This window comes from Cephus cinctus, unplaced genomic scaffold (assembly GCF_000341935.2).
Source record: "Cephus cinctus unplaced genomic scaffold, Ccin1 Ccin1_scaffold0132, whole genome shotgun sequence".
Classification (NCBI taxonomy): Eukaryota; Metazoa; Arthropoda; class Insecta; order Hymenoptera; family Cephidae; genus Cephus; species Cephus cinctus.
In genome coordinates, this window is record NW_014332865.1 from 1,630,682 (window position 1) to 1,658,166 (window position 27,485).

Sequence of the window (27,485 nt, forward strand, 5' to 3'; positions counted from 1 at the left end):
GTGGCGACCCGAAGGGAACCAGAAATCGAAAACGTTATCTGTATCGGTAGCCGGAGTCGCCTTGTGACCGTGAATCGAAAAATCACGTCACAACACATCTGATGTAGATAAACTATTCAATAATTAACTATGACATCGCAAACAATATATCCCAAATGGGCTTAAAAATTGTATAACACTTAACCTTGTACAACGATTAACCTAATTTTCAACCGGCATATTTTTCAATATCGCGATACTCAGAAAATATTTCAAGAGATGCATTTCACATAAAAGCACAATGCATTATGTCATATACAGTACAGACTGAGCAACGTCCCAAGGCAATCTATCTTACTTCCGTGTATTTCTACCAGTGCATTGTCGTCCATCTCTAGATTACGAGTAAACAAGTAACCTACACTGTAGTACAACGTACAATATAATTTCCTACGTTCAATTTTAATCGGGTATTATTAACTGCGCATATTACAAATCTCAACAATATGCAGTATCCATGTTACTCAGGACGTTAAATAAAATTTAGTTATTTCTCCGTCACGTACGCAGACTTCTATTCGCATGTTTATTATTGTATATATATATATATATTCATAAGCTATTTACACTCAATGTCCTGTCGTCACGAGACACCCTTTATACCATATTTCTTTAAGTACACTGTATATGTAAGCATGAGATATTTTCCCATCAAAACGTACCTGCGTGCATTAACCATAAGCAGGAAAATGGTGCGATATACGCAGAATATCGTTCAAAGTGAGCGGATTTATGTCATGTATGTCTATATATATATATAAATACGTAAAAGCACATGCGCATATCCATGAACGCGCGCGCACAACGACAACCGGCAATTCTTCACCAAGGGGCAATTTCTTTCGCTGACAAATTATCCCTGGAGAAATGCGTGCCCGTAAATTCAGCGCATTAGTAGTGAGAGGCGCAAACCGGGGAAAGAGGGTGGTTGTCGCAAAGGGAGTTCCTTCAACCACCACCAGCCTAACATTCCCTGCCTATATCTTCACGCCTATTTCACTTTTTTTTTAAATGCATTCTCTCTCTCTCTTTATTTATCTCTGCGATCAATTGCAATTACTTGGCCTCTAGAGGTTTCGTCTTTATTCACTTGTCAATGGTATATCAAACAAATACGATATCCCTTGACAGAATCCTCGAATTTTATTTATTTTATTGTCAACGGTATTTATACCTGGTTTAAATTATTTAATGTTATTAGGGAAGCGCCAATCAGTAATTTATTTCTTTTATATGAAAATTTTAATATTTCTTCTTTTGTATCTAGTCTTCATTTTTATGTATACCGCAATTATACGATGTGTGACTGATAACAGATATTACGACAGCACGCGATAAGATCATATATGACGTATACGAATTGTTATAACGTATCATTGTGCTTTAGGTGAATACTGTAAATTCTACGTTAAAGTTTTCATTATTTTTTTAATGACGCACTTACAACACTTACTTTAATGACGCTTTTACATACATAATTACTAATGGAATTGAAATTGATTATCGAATGATAAGGAATTTTTACAGTTTACAACGTTTATTAGTACATAGGTATATACATAGTACATGAATGATACAGCCTTCGTTTACATTATTTATACAAAGTCCGTGTAAAAATACAGCAGCCCCATTTTGTATAGACTTGAGTACGCGACATTATAACCCGATCTTGCTTTACATAAATCTGATTTCTATTTATGTATTTTATACTATATACCGCAGCGCCCTGTTTGTCACGGGAACCGCACGTTTCTTTTATATTTTCTGATCTCGCGCCGAATCACTCAAAGCAACTGCGACCTCTCGTCGTTTTACATACATAATTAACGCAGGCAAATTACATCCACCCAAAATATACATCCCATTTTTTCTCTCCCGCAAGTTAAAATTTTCCGATACGTCATTCCCTCTCACATTCCATCCAGACAAATCATACGTGGTTATCACTAACGTTATTTTAAGTGAAAACTTTTATGTTTTGAAATTGCCAAATTTCGCACGTCAAATTTTTAACTGTCATTCGCTCGATACTTTATGTAAAAATTAAATCTTAATTTTTGTCCACTGTGAATAGTGATAAATTAATAGTAGCTCGAAGTGTTAATTAAAGGATATAACGATCACGCTGAATTAACAGTAACGAAAAATGTTCTGTGATAATTGTCAATAGCGAATGAAATTTTGAGGATTTCAAGGCACTAAGAGAATTTTTCAGGGAACAGACTCGCGTATACGTACGTATAACGTTACATAGAGGGAGAGAAATATGATGCACGTAACAGTGAAACTTTATAAAAGAAAAGACAAAGAAAACTTTACCACGTTATTCGCTTTTATTATTTTCAGTGGTAGATGACGTTTAATGTAATCAAATTCAATAAAGTCTGACACTGTCACGAAGTATACAGTGCGCGACCTGATTGCACAGGTTGAACTTTACCAGGGATTAAAAAAAGAGGCAACAGCAAAAATATGGAAGTAACGCTTTATACTCTATATTGGCAATTTAAAGGGAATCTATAACGACTACTGTAAATTTTCATCCAGGTTGCACATATGACTATGCAAATATGCACTCATTAATCGAGTATTTTATTACCTGGCCAACGGTACCAATAGACTGTCGGCCACGGTTCCAGTAAAACCAATGCACCATTACGTAAGCGTACCACCTAAAGCAACTATTATAGTATGGTCACGATCGACAGTGACAATCCACTCGCAGTGTTAGGAAAATTCGAATTAAAAAAAAAATAATACTTTAAAAGTCGACATCGTTAAGGATTTATAAGAAACAGTCGACGGCAGATTTTTTTTTTCAAAAAACAAAAAAATTAAATTCATGGATATCGCCATCCTTGCATATAGATAAATTACAGTGGAAGACTCATTGTAAAATATATTTATATACAGTATATCGATGGAAAAAAATTAACAATTAATTATAAATATTTTAATAATCACGAACAGTCCCGTCAGCCAGTTCTTTTCTGGAATTCCTCAAGGTTAATAATATTAATTAAAGAACGTTACGACGCACGCAGCATATGTATATATATATATAATATAAAAGTGTAAATCAATGGAGGATTTTTTTTCTTAAAATTAAAATCACATCCCATTTAGGGTTAAGTACTAAGTCGTATCTACGCGTATAGTACACTAGTCACGAAACGAGCCAACATTCACATGGTGTATAATATCTTGTTCCTCAGGCGTGATTGTAATTACGTTCGCCCCGTAATTAGAAGGATTGGATCAGCTAAATACTAAAGCTTAAAGTTAAGTTCAACCGGAAGCCTTACGGCAAAAAGGCCCGTCAGGCATATCCAAGCGTATCGTTAGCACTTGAACATGCTTGACGAAGTTCTAGTCGAACTTTGGCGTTGCGTAGGATCCTTAACTGAGGATCGTGTTTGAACGCTACACGTCCAATTTTCGTGGGACTAGATAAAATTGGGGAATAGGGAAAATCAGCAAAGAAAAATTTACGAGTAAATAGGTATTTACGATTTTAGAGAAATGACTGGTAGAAAGAAAGCACTGGTATTTTTGTTCTCCAAATGATTGCTTCAAAATATGCAAGTAATAAAATATTCTGGAAAATTATGATAAAGGACACTGGCAAAATTAATATTTTGCATTTCTCCAATTTCAATTCTCTCATTTGTCATTATATATAATGGATAACAGAAAAGTGGACGGAATTTACGAAATGCATGTACCTATGTATCTATGCTCGTGTAATTATGCACGTATGCAATTATCATTGGAATGCATGTACACTCGGTATGTGAAGTTCGCATACGTAGCGAATCCATACGGTACAGTTGTTTATGAAATGGTAAAATAAAATAGCCAGATTAAAAGCATTAAGGAAATCGCGATAACACTGGGAAATTTGAATTTTTACATTTTTCCATTCATAATTTTTTTTGGAAAATTTTCTACTACCGCTATCTAATCACGAATGCAATCAAGTGCAGTTTCATTGAACGATCTACCTGTCTGCCTACATGCATAATATAGCTGTACAGTAGAGAAAAGATGGTAAGATTTTACCTAGAATACTATACTTTATAACGTTAAGACCTTACCGCAATTTCCAGCACTCTACTGTATTTACCGTATATGCAGTTTCCCGGAAGGTATACACAGTTCGATACGTAAAAAGTTTTGTCGATGGTGGTACAGATTATGGCTCTTTCCACTTTCCTTACAAGTGTTACAAATATAGCAAGCTGAATAACTTTTTCTTTTTCTTTTCATTCCCTCTCCGTTGTCCTAAGCGGTGGACAAAAGGAATATCGCGAAAGGATAATAGGAGTAACACGTGGCTGGCGTTATCCTGTACTGATTTTTTTCCTCCGCGCTATTCGTTTAACCGGATATTACGTTATCAAGAAACCAAGAAGAAGCCGTATAACGGAAGCATCCCATTTAAGTACCAAGCAAAAGAATTTACATGATGCAACAAGAATCTCGAGCAATTGCAGGTCACTGTGTAACAATGAGATTATAGCAAGTTGCTGAATCTACAATAGCAGTGGGAGATAAAAATGAATCCGGGTTAACTTTAAATGTTTAACGAAAAGAAGGTGCAAAATGTACAGGGTGTAAAAAATTTTGTTTAAATGTCTGATGAATTTTATTGAGCGAACGCCAGAATAACAGTCATCTAGTCGTGTTAGTCGTCATGAATTTCATCATAAATTTTCAGATACGGCAAACGAGGTACACGGTGTTAGAGGGATGCTGGTCTCGGAGCTGGTTTATGTATAGGGATGACGAGGGAGAGCGAGGGGTGGAACCCTAAAGTTTCTTCTACCTACCCGTTAAAGGGTGCCGCATTTTACAGGAAAGTAATAAAAACTTACACCCCTAAAATCGCCTATCCCGTCGCCCAATTCCGTAGGCTATCGGCCATAATTCGAGCATAAATGATGTGGCGCTTGGAATCTGTTTTGACAACAAATTCGGCGCACGGGGTTAGAAGTACGGAGGGCTTGGAAAAAAAAAGACGAGAAAACCGGTAGAAAATACGAATAATGGATTTTTCAAGGGAAACTCCGGATCTTGGCTTTAAGCGATCGTGGGAGGGGAAAGCTCCGAGAACATTTCAAATAGTCACTCACGGTAAAAAAAAAAAAATACATGGAAACGAGAAAAATAATGTAAAGATACAAGAGTGAAAACTTCGAAAATCAGAAATCTACGCGAATTTATTACTTTTTTTGTTGCTAGCTTTTCAATAGGAGTAGTCAGCTATAAATGTAGAATTGATCAATCACACTAAAAAAAAAATTCCTATTGTGTCCACTTAATATAATAACGTAAATACCTATTTCCAGCAGGAATGTGTAGACTTGAAACGTGAATTTAGGCTTTTACCATTTTCTATTTTTTATTCGATTTTAACCCTCTTTATAAATGTGTTCGTTGTGCACTGATGATGAATTTTTCCAAATTTCAATTCAAATAACAAACTAGATGGTATTTTACTTGCGGAACGAAGCAATTAATTTTTTTTACAAATTATTATTTTTTTTTTTTCATTTGCATTCCTGAAAATTTCAAGCCAATAGCCAGACACGCTTTGTTTTTATCGCCAAGGGCCCAACTGGGTAAAGAGTTTGATATCTATGTAGATACCGGTTACGATAATGGAAAATCATCGTGGCGAATGGGAAAACACGTTATTTTTAGATTATTTACAATTTCACAAAAATATATAGATAACCTCGACGCGATAATCTAGCACGTTAAGTTCGTTACTATTTACTTTTACTGCGGTATACGGCATCTCTTTAAATTGCATATTTACATGCAAATCCAGAACACCAATGGTCGAACATGACGTTGACTACGATTAGGAATTCCTATTCATATAGGAATTATTTAGATAGTGTTCGGGGAACGCTCTAGACAGCCTGTAAATCGGATCGTCGATAGAACGCGGACGTGTATCCGATATACGTGAATCGTAAAATATATCATCGTCATCGATAATCAATAATATCGACATACGTCAAATTTACATATGGATACTCCCAACGATTAAAAATCGTATGTACGTATGTATATTATTCTTGATCAGTCAGATCTAATCAAATGGTGTGGCCACATTATTTAAAATATTTTACTTTCGAGGAGAAAACCCACGACTATAGATTTTCAAATTTTGCGTTTATTTGGGCAGTGCATTGATAATTTTTATTGGCACGTATCGCGATCGCTAGAAGACTTCGCATTGGAGGATGATTAAAATATAAGAAAGTTCCCGTATATGAATTTGAGAATCCATGGAATTCGTGAATAATTTTATAACCGTGAAAGAGTGAGTCAACTAATCCGAAAAATAGAACAATAAAATCATTGATTTTTTTTTTACATATACGATTAAATTCAATTGTCATCTATCAAATTACTTTCGGATTAGAATCGACTGATTCACGTTAAGATGCGCTGATGACTATCACATGGTAAGTACTTCTTACTGTTAAATAAACCCTTACCGGTTAGCAGGAATTCACGAATCTTTAAATTCTCCAGGAGCCTCGAAGCCTTCTTTAAAAAAAAGCACCTTTTCCTCAAGTTGCTTTATCCGTCCGGGTTCCTTGTCCACTTCCCATCGAAATCCTTTAATATCCGTAATTAGTAGTTGTTCCCGTACACGGCTATAGGCCGACGCACGATTCAATCCTCCTATCTACACCCCAAGAATACTTTAATACTTATGTACACAGTAAAAACGCACAAGTCCCATAATCAATCCCCAGAAATTGACAAGAAAGGAACACCTCAAATACAAAAGCATTGGCGACCCTTGAGAACAGAGTAAAGGGACCAGACACAGAGATGGCGTCACCTCAGAAATTAAAATCAGTACGCAAATGTCCTAAAAACTAGAAATATTTACAAAATCGCAGGACAATCGCAATGAGTAACAAAAGGTCGAAGGCATCTCGTAACACGAAACGTTCCTCCATTAGTCAGCGTGCAAGGATTGCCAGGAGGGAACGCGTTCGCCGTGGTCACGCGTCCGAGAAGAGGAACTCACTCTCGGAGAGGAGTACCTCCAGGTCCGAGGGTACCGTGTGAAGATCCGAATTCGCTGGATCGGGTATAGTAACGTTGCTACCCCTCGTGGGATTACTCTGCTTCGCATGATTAATGCGTACCCTGTCCTTCTTGCTGCTCCTCACTAGAACACCCGTCCTTGGTCCTGAGGTCCTTGTGGGTCCATGGGTACCGGCTGTTGCCTGACCGACCTTATCGGCTTTCCTAAGTTTTACACTGAACTTGAAGGGTGGTTTATACACAACCTGAAGTCTAACCCGATCATTCTTGGTCTCGTTGCTCCTTGTCAGTGAGCCCATACTCCTTGCTTTGGGATCCGTTGGTCTTCTGAGAGTGACTTGTCTTACCCTACCACCAGCTGTTCGACCTGGTGTATTCGACGACGTAAGACCCACGGGTGTCGATTTGCTCTTGGGCACTCCTGAGGTTACCGCTTCTACTCTGCTTTGAGATGCGAGCAACCACGATCGCACCTTGCTCTTCGGATCGGCATTGTCTGCTGTAGCAACTACACCGACACCAGCACCTACGGCGCCAGCCGCGACTTCGTTCTCTGCTTGCGCCGCTGAGTAATCAATCACTTCTTTCTTCTTCCGTTTCTTCTTGTTGTTGCTACCGACGTTCTCCGACGTCTGCTTGTCCTTCGCAACCTTTTTTTGCTTATCCTGCAACGACAATGCCTCTGCTACCCTCTTCCGGGCGGGCTCCTCCGCTGACGATGGCACCGGCGCAACCCTCTTCTTCTTTTTCCCGACCTTTGCGGCGATTGGTGATGCAGGATTATGGAGACGAGGACGAGGTTGGAATAAATGAAGAAACGTACAATATTAGATCTAGCGAAGCTCGTAGAAAAATTATAAAAAACAATTTGACTGTGATTTAGCGATGGACCATTTTTATTAGATCTCAGATGTCTCTCGGAGGCTCTCGCTGCCATAATCCGTAGAGTGCTACAACCGACTATGGTACACGTAGCCCGCGCACGGACACGCTTGACATCAAAGCCTGGGGATTTCGGAACGCAGTGAAATTTCAGGCAAACCGGATATTGAACGTTTCAAAACGAGAGTACGTGTATCTGCTTCATCCGACGATAGGCAAGTATATTTAATCACCGCCAACCACAGTCAAAGAGCTATTACCCAAGTTATCGACTCGTAGGCCAAATGCCTATAAAACCAATCCCGAACTTCGTCATAAGGTATACAATATTTAGGAAGATTGAGTAAATTGAGTTTTAGCGTGCCCTATATGTAAATACAGTATAGACATACATGATGGATTACCTTGGCAGGTTTGTCGCCGGCAGGATTCACGTTAACACCGGCATCTTTATGCTTTCGGCGTCGTCTCTTCTCCCTCACCTTCCTGCTCAAGGGTAGTTTCGCTCGGACAGCTGGAGGGTGAACTGTCACCCCTTCCGCTCCTTCCGGCGGAAGTCGAACTGTCTCCGTTGTCGAGCTGTGGATTATCGTGACCGATTTCAACTTCAGATCTGGTCGTTTCCCCAGAAACCGGGTGCTGGCCACCTGTGAACAAACGAGTTCTTCTCTTAGTTTTTCTTTTTTTTTTTTAATCATAGAAACGTTTAGTCACTTTTTGTGTTTCCGTATCCATTTAGGCGAAGATGACGTAATACAGGTATTACCGAACACGAAGTACGGAAGCCGTATAGCAATATAGCATAAACGTAAATAGCAGCAATAGCAGTGATACCGGACGAGCAAAATAAAAAAATAATACTTCTATGGCTATAGATATCCTAAAATAATAAAATACTTTGACTAATTGCACGTGTTGTCCGCAGTTGCGCAAAGTAGTTATTAAAACGAAATATCGGGTAATTCGTAAGTCCATTCAATGAAAACCCACTATAGAAGAGGAACGTAATTATTAGCCCATGATGAAAGGGTTGACGGATCCATAAAGGTGAAATTTCGGTCTTCATTGTTCTGCAAATTGACAAACAATAGAGCGGAAATTCGAATCAGAACTGTTCTCGGCCAACAAATTTCGACATTGACATATACATGAAAAGTACCTAGTGGGATAATACGTAGAGATATATTTTTTTATAACGTATAATTAAAATAAAATTTTCTTTTTCCATTAAAAACGTGAAAATAATTTTCTCCGATTCAAGTTTCAATTCTAGTGCAGTCACCATTTATTCGGATCGTCCCACAACCCATGTAGATCAAAATGCGAAATTGCATCAGAGCCGATCGATGCATCAATACGAAATGATGAACGGTACTGTTTCCGTATTAAATCTCTATTAAACCGCATTAAGGGCAACGTCCGACCGACGTATAAAAATCTTAAATGCACCTGGGATGCGATTATCGGTATTTCTCGTATAAAAAAATTCGTCGTCTCGACTTTAATGATACTTTTACAATACTGTACTTTGTTTCGTTATTTTCAATAATGCCTCCTGCACAATGCAACGACCGTTGCACTCGACTTATTCTCGTTTCAGCATCCAACCATCCGGAAATGCAATAACTGCATACGTGCCTGCAGTCTGATAGAACGTGTCGCGGAGAGTGACTTTCAGCATCACTTCTCTTACACAATATTGAGGTTCGATGCGTCGACACGTGTGTGCAAATATACCGGAGATATATATAGAATGCGAATTTAAGTGAAATTTCTGCGTAAGCGACAGACTTAAGCATTGTCCGCTTAATTGGAATATGCAGTCGGAATCGGATGCATTCGAGATACCCGCTGCATATAATGCACGCGAGAAACTAAATCTATTTGGTAAACTCGCGCGATCTAACAATGTCGCTTACGGCTTCAACCGGAAGGGATTTTACCTGGAAATTGTATAATGTGAAACAGTCCTACAGTTCGGGCCCATATATCTACGTCATTGTTCTGATTTTGGCATTTGACGGAGTTCAACGAATTTCGTTAAACTTTACGGAACTTTGATATTAATCTAGTGATTATTATTTCAGCGACTACATATGCCAACCTCTGTAAACGACTGTAATTGGGTATCTAATGAAATCAAAGGCTGCTCGAGAATTCATACCTACGGATTAGGAAAATTTGTCTGCTGATAATTTCAAAATTATTTATTTACGATCAATTTATGCTCGTTCAACCTCTGAGCTCGTTATCGGATCAAACGAACTACGCCTAAACTTCGATTATCCGTAACGGCGGAGAGAATTACAAAACTTGTTAATTGCTAACGAACGTGGGCGAATTAATGACTAGCAGCGAGATATCAAAGTAAACAACGAAACACCAATAACTTACACTCCTTAGAGTCGTATCTTTTCGTCCCGTGTTTCTGCCAAAGTGTCGATAAGTGAAGAATAATAAGCAAATTAGAACATGGAAAAAGAGAATATGAAACAGGAAAGAAATAATGTGAAAAATATCGTGTCCGCAAGAATTAATCTTGGACCATCAAGAATCGGAATCTGCGCATTATTAATGAATCTCGCACGAAATTAATTTTCCAATCGGGTTTCGTGAATGGGTACGGATATAAAGGTCGTTAACCGGCATATTTCGCGCACTTTCAAAGTTCATTAATTTTTTTTCTAAGCCGCTTCCAGCCCCAACGTTAATTATTCCCGATACCACAATAGCTGAGATATTTCATCGTGAATTTTTGCGAAATTAATAAAAGTAACCAGGACCAGTAAAGTTTGCCCGATAATAAAATTACAAAAAATTGCATGCAAAAGTGCATGCACTTGAATGTAAAAAAGAAAAATCCCTTAACGCTGACAACAAAACTGCATATTGCACTTACCAGCAGAGATATTGCACCGAGTACTATCAGTGCAACGGCGTACCAATGTTCAGCCATCCACCGTCGGAAAGAAGCCAGACTCTCGTCGGACAGTAACAGCTTCCTAAGGGTGGCTAATGGTCCACTAGGATCGACCTGAGGCAAAAAAAAAATATAGAAATCGATTAATCCGACGAGTCAGGTAAATGAAAATTTATTATAGAAACTTGATTAAATAATATACCAAGTGTAAAATAATATGTGCATACCTCTCGGCACTTTTGAAAGACATCGCAGTACCCGTTATAGTCGTTACAGGGTGTTCCAGGTTTGGAGAACATGTCCGGAATATCGTAGGGTGGTGAGTTCCATTCGAATGAGGATCTAACGGAAAGTGATAGTGTCTAATTTTCATTTGTTATAAGTTATAAGAATTATTCAAGGAATTCGCTGCATATATCGGAACGGGTATGTAGACTTCGAGAAAGATCAATATTCGGACAGAAATTGTGAGTCGAGTTGAAAACGTAAATCCGAACAGAGAGAAAAAAGTCTATTTGAACCACTCGTGGCTCGCTCCTACGTTTCCCTGATAACCTAATATCCACATCGATTACTTCGAGGAGAAACGCGAAACGCGCTTTTCCAAGAAACGGAGGGTCCTCCGTGGTAAATCGAAGCATGTCGATGCCGAGAAACTTCCTCATCTTGGCGAGCCTTTCAAATCGAATCGGAAGATGTCATGCGGCGAGGCGAGGATAATAGAATTTTCGACTTATTCAATTACGAGCCGAGATCTTATTCGACGAGGATGAAGACGAGGTCGATGCCAGGACGAAAGAGCTTCTCGATAAAGCTTCTTAGAAGCACGATACAAGTACCCGGTTCTACGTATTACGATAAGAATAAATTTCTATTTTGAGATCTGAACGATACGGAATCTAATGATAAATATATACACGAGATATCCTCAAGAATCTAACTCACAGACACGGTTGATTTTCACCAGGAAGTCGACAACACAGCTCGCAGGCCTTTGTCGTGGGGTCGTTTGGTCCTGGGATGCACTGACAGGATTCGAGACCATAAGCCAAGCAAATACTGCCAGTACATTCCTGTTAAAGAGAAAGGAGAGTTAAAAATGTTCAAATCAATAAAGAAACGGTTCAATGTTGCTGGGACGTTTCGTGTACGGCACGAAATTGATAGTCGACTACTGGAAGACATTAATGGTATTTTTATCATCGAAAATTTTCAATACTGGATTTTACTTTCTGAATGGGGCGAAAGATATTTTTGGGTAACATCATTTGCCAAATATATTACCGGCGTCTACAATTTTTATGACTTTGGCATATACCTATGTATTATATATATGTGCACTGAGTGATATAAAGAATTCGGAAGTTTATCTATCACATATCAAAACGTCCAGAGTAAAAAGCTTTGGCTACGATCCATGAGAAAATGGATAACCACGGAACTTTGGCCAAGGTACTAAATCCTACCAAGCGTCCGGACTTTGATATTCGAGTTTTTCTGGACTGTTTGTAAATATTTCATAACCACGGTATACGAAAGTGCATGTAAAACTTGTCAAGTAAATATTGAAGCTTGCCAATACTTTTTTGAGTTTCAACTAATAAAAACGAAAGTCTCAATAATGTTCAAGCAAATAATTTAATTAGAAAAAATAATATCGAACATACCCCCATAAAGCAAACCAATTCCTGATTGCAGATTGTTTTGTTAGGTTTGTTAATAGACGGCGGGCAGTGCGGCGCCCTGCCGTCGCAGAAACTTGCATCCCTGCAACCGTTGTCGTCCCTGCACTTGTCGCCAAACCTCAGCTTGCACTCGGCAGCGCAGCACGGACCCTGAAACAAAGAAGAAAGAAAATGAAGCAGCTCTTTCAAAATAGAAAACCAAATGAGAACCACTGCTGGCAAATTGGCAACATCAGTCTGCCATAAGGTAGTCTCTCTTAAAAATGGCTACATATTTTAATACAGCATTTCAAAGTTTCATACATATAATACATATATATATATATATATATATATATATATATATATATATATTGCCCTACATATTTGCATATATTTTCATCATAATTTTCAATAAAAATTTATACCACGTGCACAGTCACAAATACCAACGCTTCAAGAGGTGCATACGAAATTTCAAAGTGTATGGCGTTCCGGTAGAAATTGTTTTTCGTAGGAAAAGAAAAGAAAAGAGAAAACAATAACGATAAATTCTGGATAAGAAAATTTCACGCGTCATTTGACACTCACCTGACTTGGACTGCATACAGAACCAGGAGTAAGTGTGCAAGGAACTTCTTCAGCGGGCGGATAACGACGTTGAGGAAAGCAACACGAATCCCTGCAATCTTCTTCCCAGCCACAGTCGCATTCCTCGCCTTCCTCAACGACACCGTTTCCGCAGAGCGAAGCTTGAGGTTCTGAAATAATGGGAAGGATCGAGAGAAAATTGAGGGCCGATTTAAGGAAACGGGTTGTCGTTTAACTTAGACCTTCGCGGTAACGAAAAGCGCCTAGTAAGACAGTCTGATTCGAGTACAAACTCTGCTAAAGTAATATCAAAAATTAATAATAATAAATTATATCATTGACTACGTACACGGAATACTGACAAGAGTGAAGATAAATAAAAAAAAATCATTAATAAAAATCAATCTCAAAGTATAAATAATAATTTGTCTCTGCACGCGGATACAGAGTTTCCTCGTATATCTTACAGCGGCTCCACAGTAGCACAGTCACTCTAATAGTCTTTAATAAGACTTAATCAATAGGTCTGAACGAATCTCTTAGGATCGATCGTGGAAATCAGCCCAAATAGGAATTGTACTCGATCACGATAGAACAACCAGGAACTAATTGATTTAATCAGTGTTGTTAGCACTACTCGGCTTTGGCGGAGGCGACTGTTCTCGTATTCACGTAATGCAAATTGATAGCCGCACCATTCTGCCCGACTGCTGTAACACCAAGAGAGTAAATCCACCAGTAAATCGATAAGTTGACTTTTTATAAGGCTGAAAAGTGTTCGTCGCCATGGTTCCCATAACTGTAAACGGAATCGTCAATAATCGGCGCGTCAATCGTGCTCGTCACTATTGGCTGACACCGTATGGCTACAACCCATGTCATTCTGCGGATGCACTTCTGTGCCAGAGCACGTGAATATCGACGAGTATATCCTATGCACTTCACGATAGAATCGAGCGTACCATATTGCAATTTGCGAAATCGGGAATTCGCATGGTCTCTGCGGTACGCGACTGACGTGGAAGCTGCAAATTTCGAATATTCACGTACCGGCAGTACACGTGTATACGGTTAACAGGTACCCATTGACAATTGTCTTCCTAATAAAATATAACAGATCATACGCTGTGATACAAACGTAATTTAACGTTAATGGAAACAAGCCCATAGACATATACATTTTATGTATTACCATAGCGACAGTTCTGTTAAGACTGCTGTAATTGAGTGACTGGGAATAAAATAGAAAATAAATATAGCTTTTTTCTAAGTTAATTATCACTGTTACGTGAATTGGGTTCTTTAGATTAAAAGCAACCCTCCGGTAATGCTTCCTTAATGCGATTGCACGAATATGTAAAATTTGCTAGAGATTAAAATAGAAAAAAATTTTTTTGAAAAAAAGAACTGCGTCTACCTATCGTCTTATAAATTTAATTAAGCCTGGCATAATACAAAAGGACACGTTGACGGCTTATTAGATATACGTTATGTACAATTATACATCCGACACATAATTCCAACACGCCTTGCATCCCACATCCACTGTACCAAAATTCACTTTGATCTAAAGTCAATCGGCATAATTAATTTCCATCGTCCCGTAGGCGTACTTGCGATTACTGTAGCCGCGAAACAAATCCAATTTGTCATAGACAATCTACGAGCCACTCCTGAACCTACAGTAATTTCAAAATAAGCACAAGGCAGATACGAAGTATTCGACCATTGAAATACCATTGAAAATCTACTCACCTGTAAAACATCCTTTAGGCGATCGAGCCTTGGTATTCAGTACTGGATTAATGGCATTCAGACTGCAAGGACTGAAGCGATTATTGTTCCGTTTGTCACCGCTGGTGGCGCGAGCGAACATTATGAAGTTGCCGTCTTCTCCACCAGGGGTGCATTGCTCGGGATCATGCTGTGATATGATTGTATGAATTATTAAAATCTGACGTATACGTCGGATTTCGTGTGTCCGGATACAAAATTCGGCAATTCTTCTTGGGACTACTTTGAAAATTATCATAGAATAATTTACCGTACCGTTAATGGCACTGAGCTTAGGACTTACCGGCGAACCGAAGTTGTGTCCGATTTCATGTGCCAGAGTGACATGAGAGACTGCTGGCGGAACGTGCTTCCCGTAGTTGAGCAAAGTCACTATCCCCGTATTCAGGGACTTCATGCTGCCACGGTAATGCTGCAACGTTACATCAATATTTACTCGTTCCTCTCAACAGCAACACCGGAACAGCCTGAATTTGCATAACGCGCGAGACGTACACGTGCGTATATAGCAGCTGATCTTCGCATTGCGGCGAGCCAAAATAGCGAAGGATTCGTAGAACGTGATATAAAATGGAAACCGTGGCTGTTCCATCAGCTTCTTTTCATCTCGTTCCTTTCCTCGAATTCGATATACCGATTTTCATTGACGTAACATCGAATTGAAAATTTTTCTCATTACGAGTCTCGATCAAAGCTATACTATACTATATTTTTTTTTATATATATATATAAAATACGTAAAACTACAATTATAATATCCTCTATCGGACAATTAATCTTATATTACATGAATTCGTATATAAATATCACACTGCCACGATTATAATTTTTTTTTTCTCCAGTAAACACTTTACTTTCGAATCGATATCTAATATATCCTACAGTTCAGACTTCCTCTACCAAAGATAGTTTCGCTTTCATGGATACTGGGTACATACGGATAGTACGATACGCTCGGGAAGGTTTTCCAGGATCCGCGAAGCTTAAATCGTAGGTACGCGCGTACAATGCAAAGCACATAAATAAAACGTCGGAAGAAGACGCTCGACGTCGCGTAACTAAAACTCCCCGATAAAGGATAGAACCCCAGTGGCTATAGATATACTTTTCTAGTAACGCACTATATATACATATGGCCTACAACCGTTCCTATACTCGTCCCCCCTCGTTCCCCCCTCGTTCCCCCCTAGATCCTCGCACTCTTTCTCCTCCTCCGCGTACGCTTGACTACCAAGGCAATACTCCCTCCTCTCTCCCTCCGCGATACCCCCCTCTGCCCACCTTCATCTCTCTTCGCGCTTCGCGCCAACCCCACCGCCCCACGACGTTTCTACGATTTAACATTCAAAGCACATGTCACGGCTCGTGCGAGCTTCGTCGACTTGCGCTCACGGAGCTTGACGTGGTACGAGACGATATCGACGGGGTAGCGTCGGGAAGGAGTACAGAGCGAACGTTGAGAGGGTTGGAAAGAGGGACGAGAGGGGAAGTGGGAGGCAGATGAAAAAAGAGAATCCGATATAGCACAGAAGTCAGAAGAGTTTTCTGCTTCCCACTCGATCTCGGAATTTCCATCCTTTTTCCACGTACCGACGTTTCGGTGCTCCCCCTTTTCGAGAACCATCCGCGCTTTCATGCCTAAATTTCCTGGGTGTACAAAGGACCTCTCGTAACCGTGAATTCATTTCTTTGTCGATAGGGCGTCGTCTTCGGACTGGCACAGACAGGGTATACAATCGCGAGGAGTAGTTTGAATTTTTGTTTTTTTCTATCGCTATGCTGTTTTACGTGTAATAATAAATAGTTATATAGAGGGTTATTCGCGACAGAGGCACACCACCTGAAGTTAGCCTATCCATTTCCATGATAAAACCATCTTCAGGTGGTGTATTTTCAATTAGTAATACTACGTATGCAGGGGTGAGTTATTATAATTTTTTTGTATATTTACCCCATTCTTCTCGCAGACACCCCCGGCATTCTTGAGATCTCCCGTCCAAGCGAGGCCCAAGGTACCCATCTCGAAATCACGATAGGTGAACATGTAAGCCAGGCAGAATGCATCGTAATCCTCTTCTGTAACAGACAATAGAGTCGAGTCGCGGGATTAGCACGTGTTCCTAGAAGCGGTTTAGTCGGACTAAGAGAAATTACTGAACGAGGCTGAATCCAGAATGGAGAAAGGGAGGAAGATAGAGACGAGGAGAAAAACAGTGAAAGGAAATTATTGCCATCGGCAAGTTCGGATATAATTTTCTAACTGACTGTCGAAGCTCTGTACCCACTCGAGTAGACCCATGGGTACGCTTTAGTTGGGTCGTGATGGCGAACGGATCTTCCCGGTTTCAAATCGTTACCGTCTTTTTTCCAGCGTACGAACAGTGCCAGCTTACCCATAGAAATTGATATTCCTCGCGAGTTCTATTTCGGAGAGAGGGATCCGTCTGACAGAAGGAATCGAGTATGCGACTTTAGTTTCCAGAAACCACTTGAAGCACTCGAAACAAGTAGTAGGAAAAGGAATGCCAAACTGGCACAGTCTGATCATTTCAACATGTTGAATTTCACGAACGTGTATTGCATTTTTTAGACAATGTATATATATATATATATATATCGATGTACAGGATTATACAGTTTAACCATGCTGGTCACGGTTTGACAGATGTTATATAATTGATTTTGTTTTCTTAGTGATTCTCAGTGTGGCAGATCTGACAGGTCAGGTAAAAGGTATTGATAAAATTTCCATACCATTTTTTATACGCAGTGCGAGTGCGAGAGAGACAGTCCTATGGGGATTTACATGTGTACGAGAAAGACAGATAGCACTGGTAGACTAAAAGACAGTTATGAAATATTTTTATCGAACTTACTCGCTTTGAGTAGCCGTTACTTTCGAAGTTTTTAAATAATTTATAAATTGAACAAACAATATTCTTGTATATACATCCGTGTACTGTGCATATAGGATAACATGTAATGATACATTATAATTCGATTACAGGATTTTATGAAGGTTAGAAAAGTTTTCTCGTTTTATTTTTTTTTTATCCACTATGTTACCGTTCGAAGCACAGGACTAACACCAAGGACTTAATGACTACTGTGGATTCGAATTAGATGGCTTTGACTATAAATATTTTTTCTATGTACCTAATCGATAAGCATACGGCCGCTGCTATTAACTAAAGTGTCGTTAAGCAGCGCTACGATACGAATTAATTGAAAGTTTGAATTTTCGAGTTTGAAAGTTCGCGGGCTTTCTAAGATCCTTTTCGAGCACGAGGAAAATGTTGGCCAAGACAGTGGATTGCGCGCGGTAAATTCAAGTCACGAATTCGAGATTCACCTGGGACTGATTTGCTGGGAGCATCGCGAACCAACGTTATTCGATTTCCAAGTCTCGATGTATCGTTATCTTGGAACGCGAATGAAACAGCACGAACTGCGTGGGTCGAGTTACTTTTTCATGGGAAATGATCGAACGAAACGACGAGGATAAAAATATTAATGGTCGAACTAAATGAGATACGAGGATACGATATGTATTTTTATCTGATACGTACAATTTGACAAGACATATTGATAAGCGGTTCTATTGGAAACGAATAACAGTTCGAGGTCAAAGTAGTTTTAGGTGGACGAACAAAAGTGAAGAGAAATTAAATGACGGCGGTTCAATTATTCTAATCCTCCAGGATCAATTAGACACGGTACCTAGGTTGGCAATGACATCCGTGTCGCGAAATCCGACGAGACGGAATTCTCGCGGATTTTTAATTCCTGCGATTCCCACGGAGCCATTAGCGACACTAACTGATAAAAGCAATCTGCATACTAATACGTAATTTTCCGGCGTGCAGAAACTGTCGAAATAGGTCAAAGGCCACGGGGACCTTTTGATCGTGGTTCAACTTTTCTCACCGACTGTTCCCGTTGGACACGTAAAGAAAAGTGTTGCTCAAAAATGTATAGTCTATTTTAAAGTGTGAACAAATTTTTAAAAAATTCCAAAGTACTTTGATAATTTGTTTTTTGGATTTCTCTTTTTATATGCACTTTTAATTTAACGAATCAAACGCTTGTCAATATTCCAATTAAATTCAATATTTTTCTTCTTCGCAGCACGTCACTTTTGAAATGTATATAGACACGGCGAAATTGAAATTATAAGTGAAGTAGTTTCTAAACTAAAAGTCAAATTGATTAGCTATAGACACACAAATGACTCGACATGTATTATGAAAGGAATAATTAATAACGGTAATTGTCATTGGAATTTATTTATAAACGACATGATAAATTATCAGAAAATTTCATTCTATGTTTCTATAAAAGACTCGTCAGATGTTGTCCGCTTTCGTTTAATGGAAAAATCGATGTAAACATATGTACAAATCGTTGTATAGATCTAACCCAGCGAATAACCGTTCCCGAGGTAAGGACTTCGTAAAATGATAGGGATCTATCGACAATAATAGAGAATTTTAGTTTGGTAGGTATTACGCGAGTTGGCAGCCACGTGGGCTCAAACGTTATGGGTATTTTATGCATTGGCTGCCGTCCGATGCATATATGAAGTTGAATTTGCATCTCAAGGGATGCATTCTACTTGGAACGGGGTGAATGTACGAGATAGGATAGGCGAGCGTGACATGTGAGGTAATATTAGAAATCCCTAACACGTCCGTTAAAATAGTCATCAAGAATTTGTCTACGTTTCAATAAAGTTTCTCGAATATCAACACGACGCGCGTATAACGTAATAAAATTTCAATATTTGCCAAATCAACCCTCGGGGCAAAATATATGAAGAAACAAATTTCCCAATGGACGAATTTTGAAGAAAAAAAAAAAAAAACTTATTTTCCATTCGGTTACCTTCAAAAAAAGAGGACAGTTCAAACATACCATCATTTTCGCGCAACCCAATGTTTACGAGAATAAACAAAAATTCACATCGGATCAAATTCCACGAACCACTAAACGGCAAGTGGCACGATAAGCGAATCTTCGTTAAATAAAAAAAAAGTACATTTTCGACCTGCAACAAAGTACTTTGTCCCCCTATTTTTTCAAACTTCCATAAAAGCAATCAAGTCCGAGTCCAATGGGGCTTTAACGGTAATAAGAGTGCGTTCTTCTCGTTCAAGAAAACGAGACGCCATTGCCCCGAAAAAAAAAAAAAGTTACGTAACGATTCGTCACAAGTACTTCGAAGCAAGGATTTGCAACTTCGTCGAAACACCATTAAACTCCAGTCTGGGATAACAATAACGGCAGCAGCGACGTCTCGTGCTAAGAGGATGAACCAGAAAGATGGGGATGAGAATGAAGACGAAGATGAGGACGAGAGTCAACATTGTGCCAAGACGACCTGAACCTGACACGGATAGGGCAGATGCAGCCCGTACCCGAAGAATCCACGTTTAAACGTTCGTTCAAAATTTCATCCAGTGAGCCATTGGGTTATCTCAGTTCCAGTTGGACCATGTAATTCCGTTGACCGACCCAAGGCTGTAAAAGGGGTGCGGAACACTAAAATAGCGGAGGATGAAAATCTACCCAGAAACAGGGGTGCCGTAGGACATTAGAAATCTAGCAGAGTGGTATACGTGGTTGTGACGAAGGGTTCCGATATAAAGGGATGGCAAAGGGGCGATGGGGTTAGAAGGGGCTTCGAGCAGAGAGAAAGTGGTAGGGAAAGCAAGGTTCGGATCTCCAGCCAGTGCGCCAGCTGTGAGGGATCATCGGGACGCCGTAAGTCTTACCAACTGTGCCATTACCGTCCTTTCTCCAACCATATATTCCCCCGTTAAGCTCGTATCGCAAGCGGCCGACTAACCAGAGTACACGCTTCCCGACTACTCGCGAATTTGAAATACCACGACACGGAGGAGCATCCGCTACCTCTGGAATCTTCGGTAGTGTGAACGGCTCTCAGCAGTTTCTCAACTTCTGACGATGTAACTGAAAACGCATTCGCGTGTTTAATGGACTGTGGTGCAAGAACGTACACAGGATACTGGATCTCAATGAATATCCTAATTTAAGCAAAGATCCCATAAAAACGTATTGCGTTGGTTAATAAGAAGGATCGATCAAAGAAGTAAATAATTAAATATCTTATACGTATATCCACGCGTGTTACGTAACGCTTTAGTCAACGTTGCTAACGGGTTGCTATTTACGTTTCGACTGCAATTTTATATTACGCAATCGTATCACGCGATCGCGATAATCGAACCCTTTCGTGGAAAGGGACTTTGTGTTTCATATTTTTTTTTTTTTCTTTTTTTTTTCCGTCCTTCGCTTCGGCTCAAGCCGCTCCTCTGTCCGATGACTGTGCCGGCGATTATCTTTGTCATCGTCCGGACACGCGAGCTTATAGCAGGGAAAAAGGAAAGAAAGTAACGGCGAAGGGCGGTGACGTCGTATTCGAAATGTGCAAATCACCCGCTTTACATTTTTCATCGTGAACGGACGTCACGTGGGTTACTGCGCGTGTCGTGGAAGATCACCTCGCGAAATGCGGACTGGTTAACGTAACCAAATGGGTAAATGAAGCCACTATGGAAATAACGACACCGTCGCGGCTTTCATTACGTTTCTGATGCAATCCCACGTACTCGTCACGTTGAACGCGCAGCAATGTATTTTTAAATTGCACCAAGCCCTAGACACGCAACGCTAACCTCTTCCATCTCGGAATTCCCACGCTTTATAGTAAATATATATATATATATATATATAATTCTTTTAAGAATATATCTCCTAGTCGTACAGTGTATATAAAAAGTTAGGATATACTTTTTAAATAGTTTTCTCGAGTCGTCTCGAGTACGACTAATTCTTTTAAGAATATATCTCCTAGTCGCCCTAGACACGCAACGCTAACCTCTTCCATCTCGGAATTCCCACGCTTTATAGTAAATATATATATATATATATAATTCTTTTAAGAATATATCTCCTAGTCGTACAGTGTATATAAAAAGTTAGGATATACTTTTTAAATAGTTTTCTCGAGTCGTCTCGAGTACGACGTATTTTAATTAGACGTTCGACTAGGAAATTTTGTTTAATGCCTTTATAGGCAGGTGATATATGTATATACATATATATACGTTATACATATACCGGGAGGTTGCTTTGAAATTTACTGAATTATTCGAGCGTAGAATATTATACTACAGAATGCTCGCCGAGAAATTTAGTTTTCGCGAATACAACTTAACGAGAAAAGAGAGAAATGGTCGAATGTGTTTCGAAATTAATATTATAAAAGTCGGCGAAACGAATGGACAGAAGTGAAGTTAGAATTCGAAATGAATATTTCAGTCTTACTGGTCGATGCTAGTGGACGCGACGTGTTTGGCGTTGTTAGAAGTAATGGGGATGTGTGCAGTAGAATCAGTCTACGTTAGGTCAGCCACGTAAACATGACTACGCAACCGGGAAACATGCATGTGTAAATGTCCCGTAGTAATGAGCTCGTGTATTTTCCACGATATACAGATGTTTACGTGACGTGTTCTAATACCAGGTGAAATTATGAAATATGGCTTACAATTTTTCGTCGTTGTTCAACATCGGGTAATTTGAATATTTAAAAGAGCATAGCACCTCATTGATATATTTAATTGTCAAATAATAAAAGTGTCACGAGTAAAGGTATCTGACTTAACGTGAAGATAGAAAAAATATTTAAAAAAAAAAAAAAAAAAATGAATAGCGTTTCATCACCATCCTCGTCGTTGTAAAGTGTTAACTATTTCGTCGGTATATCCCGCTCATCCAGCATTCCGTCTGTCACGTAAGAAGATTAGACCACCTGGTATTTTCCGCTAGACAGCTCGAATCACGTGGCGTAAATTTTCCTGAGAGGAAAATTCGTCGAGCCATCCAACTAAAATGAAATTTCATTAACCAACCTGGCGATTGGCCAGCCGTAATTGCCATGCAAGTTGAAAGCATTTGGAAAATACGTATAGAGGGATTGAGGAGAAAAAAAAGAAAATCAGTATTTAAACACAAATTTACAAAACTTCGAACCACGTATAATTTTGTCTGCGAATTAACATTGCTATACTGTATTTGGCCATAGCGCCGTGGCGCTGTCGACTGTTGTCGCTCTAGCACCTTCGTAAAAGAAGAATACAGTCAGAAGTGCTGTACTCGTTTCGTTAGTTAATATTTGAATATTCACCCGATCCACACAATATGCGTATAGTACACGAGACCTAATTATATGTAGATAGCATAGTGGAAAATTCACAGAGAGAAATTTCCGTTGGGAATACGACGAATATTAATTCCTTCCACGTGGCTTTCACAGCGAACTCGTGCCAAGCAGCAAAGAGGAGACCCCGAGCTAGAGGTACGAGTGTCAAGAATCCTCATCGTGTAGGAAGACGCAGCTGAAATTCCGTTTTCCCGCCAGATGGCGCGCGCGTCGCATCGTCGCCTTTTCGCGCGTCGACGATCAACTACGGTGACGAGAATGACGTCAACGACGTCTGCTTGAACTACAGAGAAGCACGTCCGTGTTCAGCACGAATCGCAGATAACGCTTGTCAATTTTTCCGTTAAAAAAAAAAAAAAAAAAAAGGAAAGATGCGTCTACTGTCACGACGTTCGAAAGGAGAAAGGATTTCTATGAGAAAGGAACAAAGTCTGTACCGGTGACTAGGACAACCCCCCTCCCCTCGGGAGACGTCGACGTCGAAACGTGACGTAGAGATAGCCTGGAAGAGTCGAACCCTCAACAATTCAGCAGAATTCACACCACGTGAGAAGAACGTCCCCGGGGAGCAACGCGGGATAGGGTTACTCCGTGGAATAGGCAGTCGTAAAAATACTTATACAACAAAAAAAAAATACTGAAGTTATGAATACAAAAGTGTCGAAAAAGAGAAATGAGAAAGAATAAGGAGCCACCCGTTTAAAACGTTTTGTGTCCTTCAGCCTTGTACATAATGTATACTGTACCGCGTGACAATGGGTTTCATTTTAACGATCGTCTGACATGCGTGTAAATTTATCTTGAGGAGACTAGTACTTAAATAAAAAAAAAAAAAAAAAAAAAAAAAAAAAAAAAAAAAAAAAAAAAAAAAAAAAAAAAAAAAAAAAAAGATTCGGAATATAGGAGAGACTTAATGGTAACTGAATTGTATATGTCGTATAGAAAGGTGGATATACATATGTAATACAAATTATATATACATATATATACCACTAGCGACCACTAAGCGACGTGCGGAAATTGTGTTCGATCGTTGGTTGGTTGAAAGAAGAAAATAAGAAAAGAATTCCTAATGGCGTGTAAGGTATATATATACAGTGCATTAACTTGTATATATACCAGGTGACTCACTATAAATTAATTTCTCAAAAAAATTCTTGGTTTTTGTATATATGAAAAAAAAAGTGTTTCAAGTCACATACATGTTCTGTACATGCCATATAGAACACAACGTATTTTATATGAAATATTGTTTCGTTACTTCAAAAACTGATTCGGTTATTTGAGTTACTAACTTATATTGACTCGCCTTATATATAACGGAACACAGACGTAGGCTGAAGACGCCGATGTATCAAAGGTTTATAAGGCGTAAGGAACGTGTCGCGTCGTACCTGAATGACGTGTATTTCCAAGGGGCGACCGCCAAGAGAAACGAAGTCGAGCCTTGCCCGGCAATAGTAATAAACGTTAACGCCGGGATTTGTAAGTTCCGCAGCGGGCTGGACGGCGGGGCAGGCGCGAAATGGTATTACGTCGGCGAATAATGCAAATGGCAACAAAGACTTTTCGCTTTACATCCGGACCGTGAAGCGCGCGATTATTACATCCGCGCGGGCGATTTTCGCGCCGCTTACAATATGCCCGGTTCGGAATAAATGGAGAAATGTTCTTCGGGCTGCGGGAAGATGGTTTAATACGGCACTTAATACGCGAAGCTCTTCCTAGAAGAGGTTAGGTATAATTTACAATGACTGTGTACTGCACTATACTCGTATCGTACGAATCCCAGCTGTTTTATTGTCACGAGAATATATCAGTATATTACCCTCGCAGCTGTATCGTCTAATATATAAATTATATGCCCGACTTTACGTTACGATGACAGGAAATATCAAAATATCCAAAAAAAAAAAAAAAACACCTTTATGTTTCCGCATCTGTTCGTATATTCTAGCCTAAACAAAAAAAGACTCTTATGGTTGTCAGAAATCCATTGGCATGAAAGTACCAATATATTTGAAATTGTTACGTATAACAGGTATCGAACGCGGAACGAGTTTTCAGGTAAAGAGACAGAGACGGAATTGGCGTGTTCTTACTATAGGTAAACCTACTATAGGCAGACACAAAAGAGATATCCTCGGAGAGGATACTAAAAATATAGTCTACTCTCTTTACGTTATATCGAGGAGAAAATTCGTCTCTCTGATACTCAAAAGATATTACAATACTATACAAGAACGATGTATATATATATTTTTTCGGTAGATTTGATATTCTCGTTTACTCCTATTTCTTCGTTAGAAAATAAATAAAAAAAACTACCCGCCCACATTTGAAGCCGAGAAAAAAAGAAAATGTACGAAACACCCGTCCCCTACGTTGGTTCTGGGCGGGAGTCGTAAAGGCACTAAGGAATCTTATTCGATTTGGAAGTTTTGCGAAGCCAGAGGGCGCCAGGTCGGCCGTCAATAATGAGAAATGTTCACCACGGGGGTATTTCATCCGTAACCGTAAAGCGGGGGTCCATTTTGGTTGCATACGTATTCCCATCACGTACGTAATACAAGGCCAGACAAGCCTTCTCCTCGTGAAATCTACCCCGCTTTCCTATACTCATTCCGACAGTAGTACCCATATCCGATTCACGAAACTACCCCTTTCTATCACGGTAGGAATAGTAGGCCTTTCGGTCACGAGCCCCTCGCTCGTTGTTTATGTTAAAATTATGGCGCACTTGGTTGTAAATAATACAATCGATGCTGCCGGTGTCAAAGTGGTTTTAGGTATACAACCAATCGAGCATGTAGGTTACATACCTACGAGCATATGGGTATACTGAACCGCCCTTATTTTTCAAGATTAGATTTTTAGGTTTGCCATCAATATTATGTACCTATAAAAAATTGAATGGCCTATTTAAAAAAATTTTTTTAAAAAATGACATTCTGAATTCGTATCATTCACGAAATAGGCTGATGTATCAACGTGAATATCAAGGGGAAAATTCCTTGAGAGTGTCAGAGGAATTTTTGGAAATTTGAACATTTTTTTTTTTTTACCCGACGAAGCTTCGGTCCGTTATTATGGGAGTTGAGGAGTTAGTCGAATTGTCGTCGACGTCAAACAATTAAGGGAACAAAACTAATTAAAAACGAGAAGTGCGCCATCGTGGCGTATCGTCAAGACTGTTAGGACGTGACCCTAACGGAAATGGGGAAAGTCTCTCTCAGGAGCTCGTACTCAGTTACGGTTCGAGATTCTGAGGAGACAGCACCAGGGCCAGGTTCGGGACGATAACGTGGACAGAAGGGTAATTAGCATGAATTAGAATAGGTACCCTCTTCTTGTAAAGTAGTTGCTGTAAAGTACTTGTAGTTGGGCCAAGCTCGTTTTGAGTGGCAGCTCAACACCCTGGAATGATTCTTATTCGAGATATTTCGATAATGCGTTTCGGGCGATAGGGTGTAACGGCGACTGGGAATTTAAGGGAAGACAACTAACCTGAAAAGAGTTCGAGGAACTTCTCCACGCCGTAATTACCCGGAAAACGATAATTCGGATCCCTTATGGCGTCACCGCTGTGGACCTTCACTCGTTTTATCATGAAGCTTATATTGTCAGGTCGGCCATCTTGGTTGAAATCTAAAAAGAAAAGGTAAAATAATTTCAGCGTTGTAAAATTTCAAAAAAAAAAAAAAAAAAAAAAAAAAAAAAAAAAAAAAAAAAAAAAAAAAAAAAAAAAAAAAAAAAAATAAATAAATAAATACACTCTTGAGGACAATACTCCATTCATTCGTTGCATTCATTTGGCCAAACAGTACATTAGCCCTGACATAAATGCACCTAATGTTAAATGAAAGGCGTGTGTTATTGTGCCAAGATACAAATACACCCGTAAAACCAAAAGTATCGGACAGACATTATAATGCACAATGGAAACGCAATGCGGGCACAATGCGTTATTACGCGAGGGCTGTAAATAATTGGAAAATTATTAGTCATGCTCGTAGCGCGTTACCGTTAATGGAGACTCGAGTATAAAATGGCAAAATTATTCCAATAGGTACGTTATTCACCGTGGATCGTGGGATGGTAGGAAAACTCGAAAAGGCAGAGTAAACGAAAATGGCAAAGAGGGAGTGGAGGGAGCTTAAATGCTTAATCGTTAATGAAGAGGCCTTCGTTGGGAAAATTAATGATGACGGGAAATTCGTGAATCGCAAGAGTCCGCCACCCAATTGTTTCAACCCCCCCCCCCTCC

General features: G+C 39.4%; 1 protein-coding gene across 2 annotated transcripts in view; it reads right to left on the reverse strand.

Annotated features, from left to right (window-relative positions):
* Positions 1–5,540: 5,540 nt before the first annotated feature.
* LOC107263166 (disintegrin and metalloproteinase domain-containing protein 10) overlaps positions 5,541–27,485 on the reverse strand; it is a 76,958-nt gene continuing 55,013 nt past the window's right edge. The window contains exons 8-18 of one of the 2 annotated variants that reach the window (XM_025080488.1): positions 26,726–26,866; positions 16,922–17,046; positions 15,254–15,382; positions 14,932–15,100; positions 13,177–13,346; positions 12,589–12,756; positions 11,867–11,994; positions 11,149–11,263; positions 10,901–11,035; positions 8,394–8,648; positions 5,541–7,874 (exon numbers count right to left, since the gene is read on the reverse strand). In XM_025080488.1, the coding sequence (XP_024936256.1) occupies positions 7,074–7,874; positions 8,394–8,648; positions 10,901–11,035; positions 11,149–11,263; positions 11,867–11,994; positions 12,589–12,756; positions 13,177–13,346; positions 14,932–15,100; positions 15,254–15,382; positions 16,922–17,046; positions 26,726–26,866 (2,336 nt within the window). In that variant the 3' untranslated portion in view covers positions 5,541–7,073. The remainder of the gene's footprint in view (positions 7,875–8,393; positions 8,649–10,900; positions 11,036–11,148; positions 11,264–11,866; positions 11,995–12,588; positions 12,757–13,176; positions 13,347–14,931; positions 15,101–15,253; positions 15,383–16,921; positions 17,047–26,725; positions 26,867–27,485) is intronic. The other variant, XM_015730090.2, reaches the window with a different exon arrangement.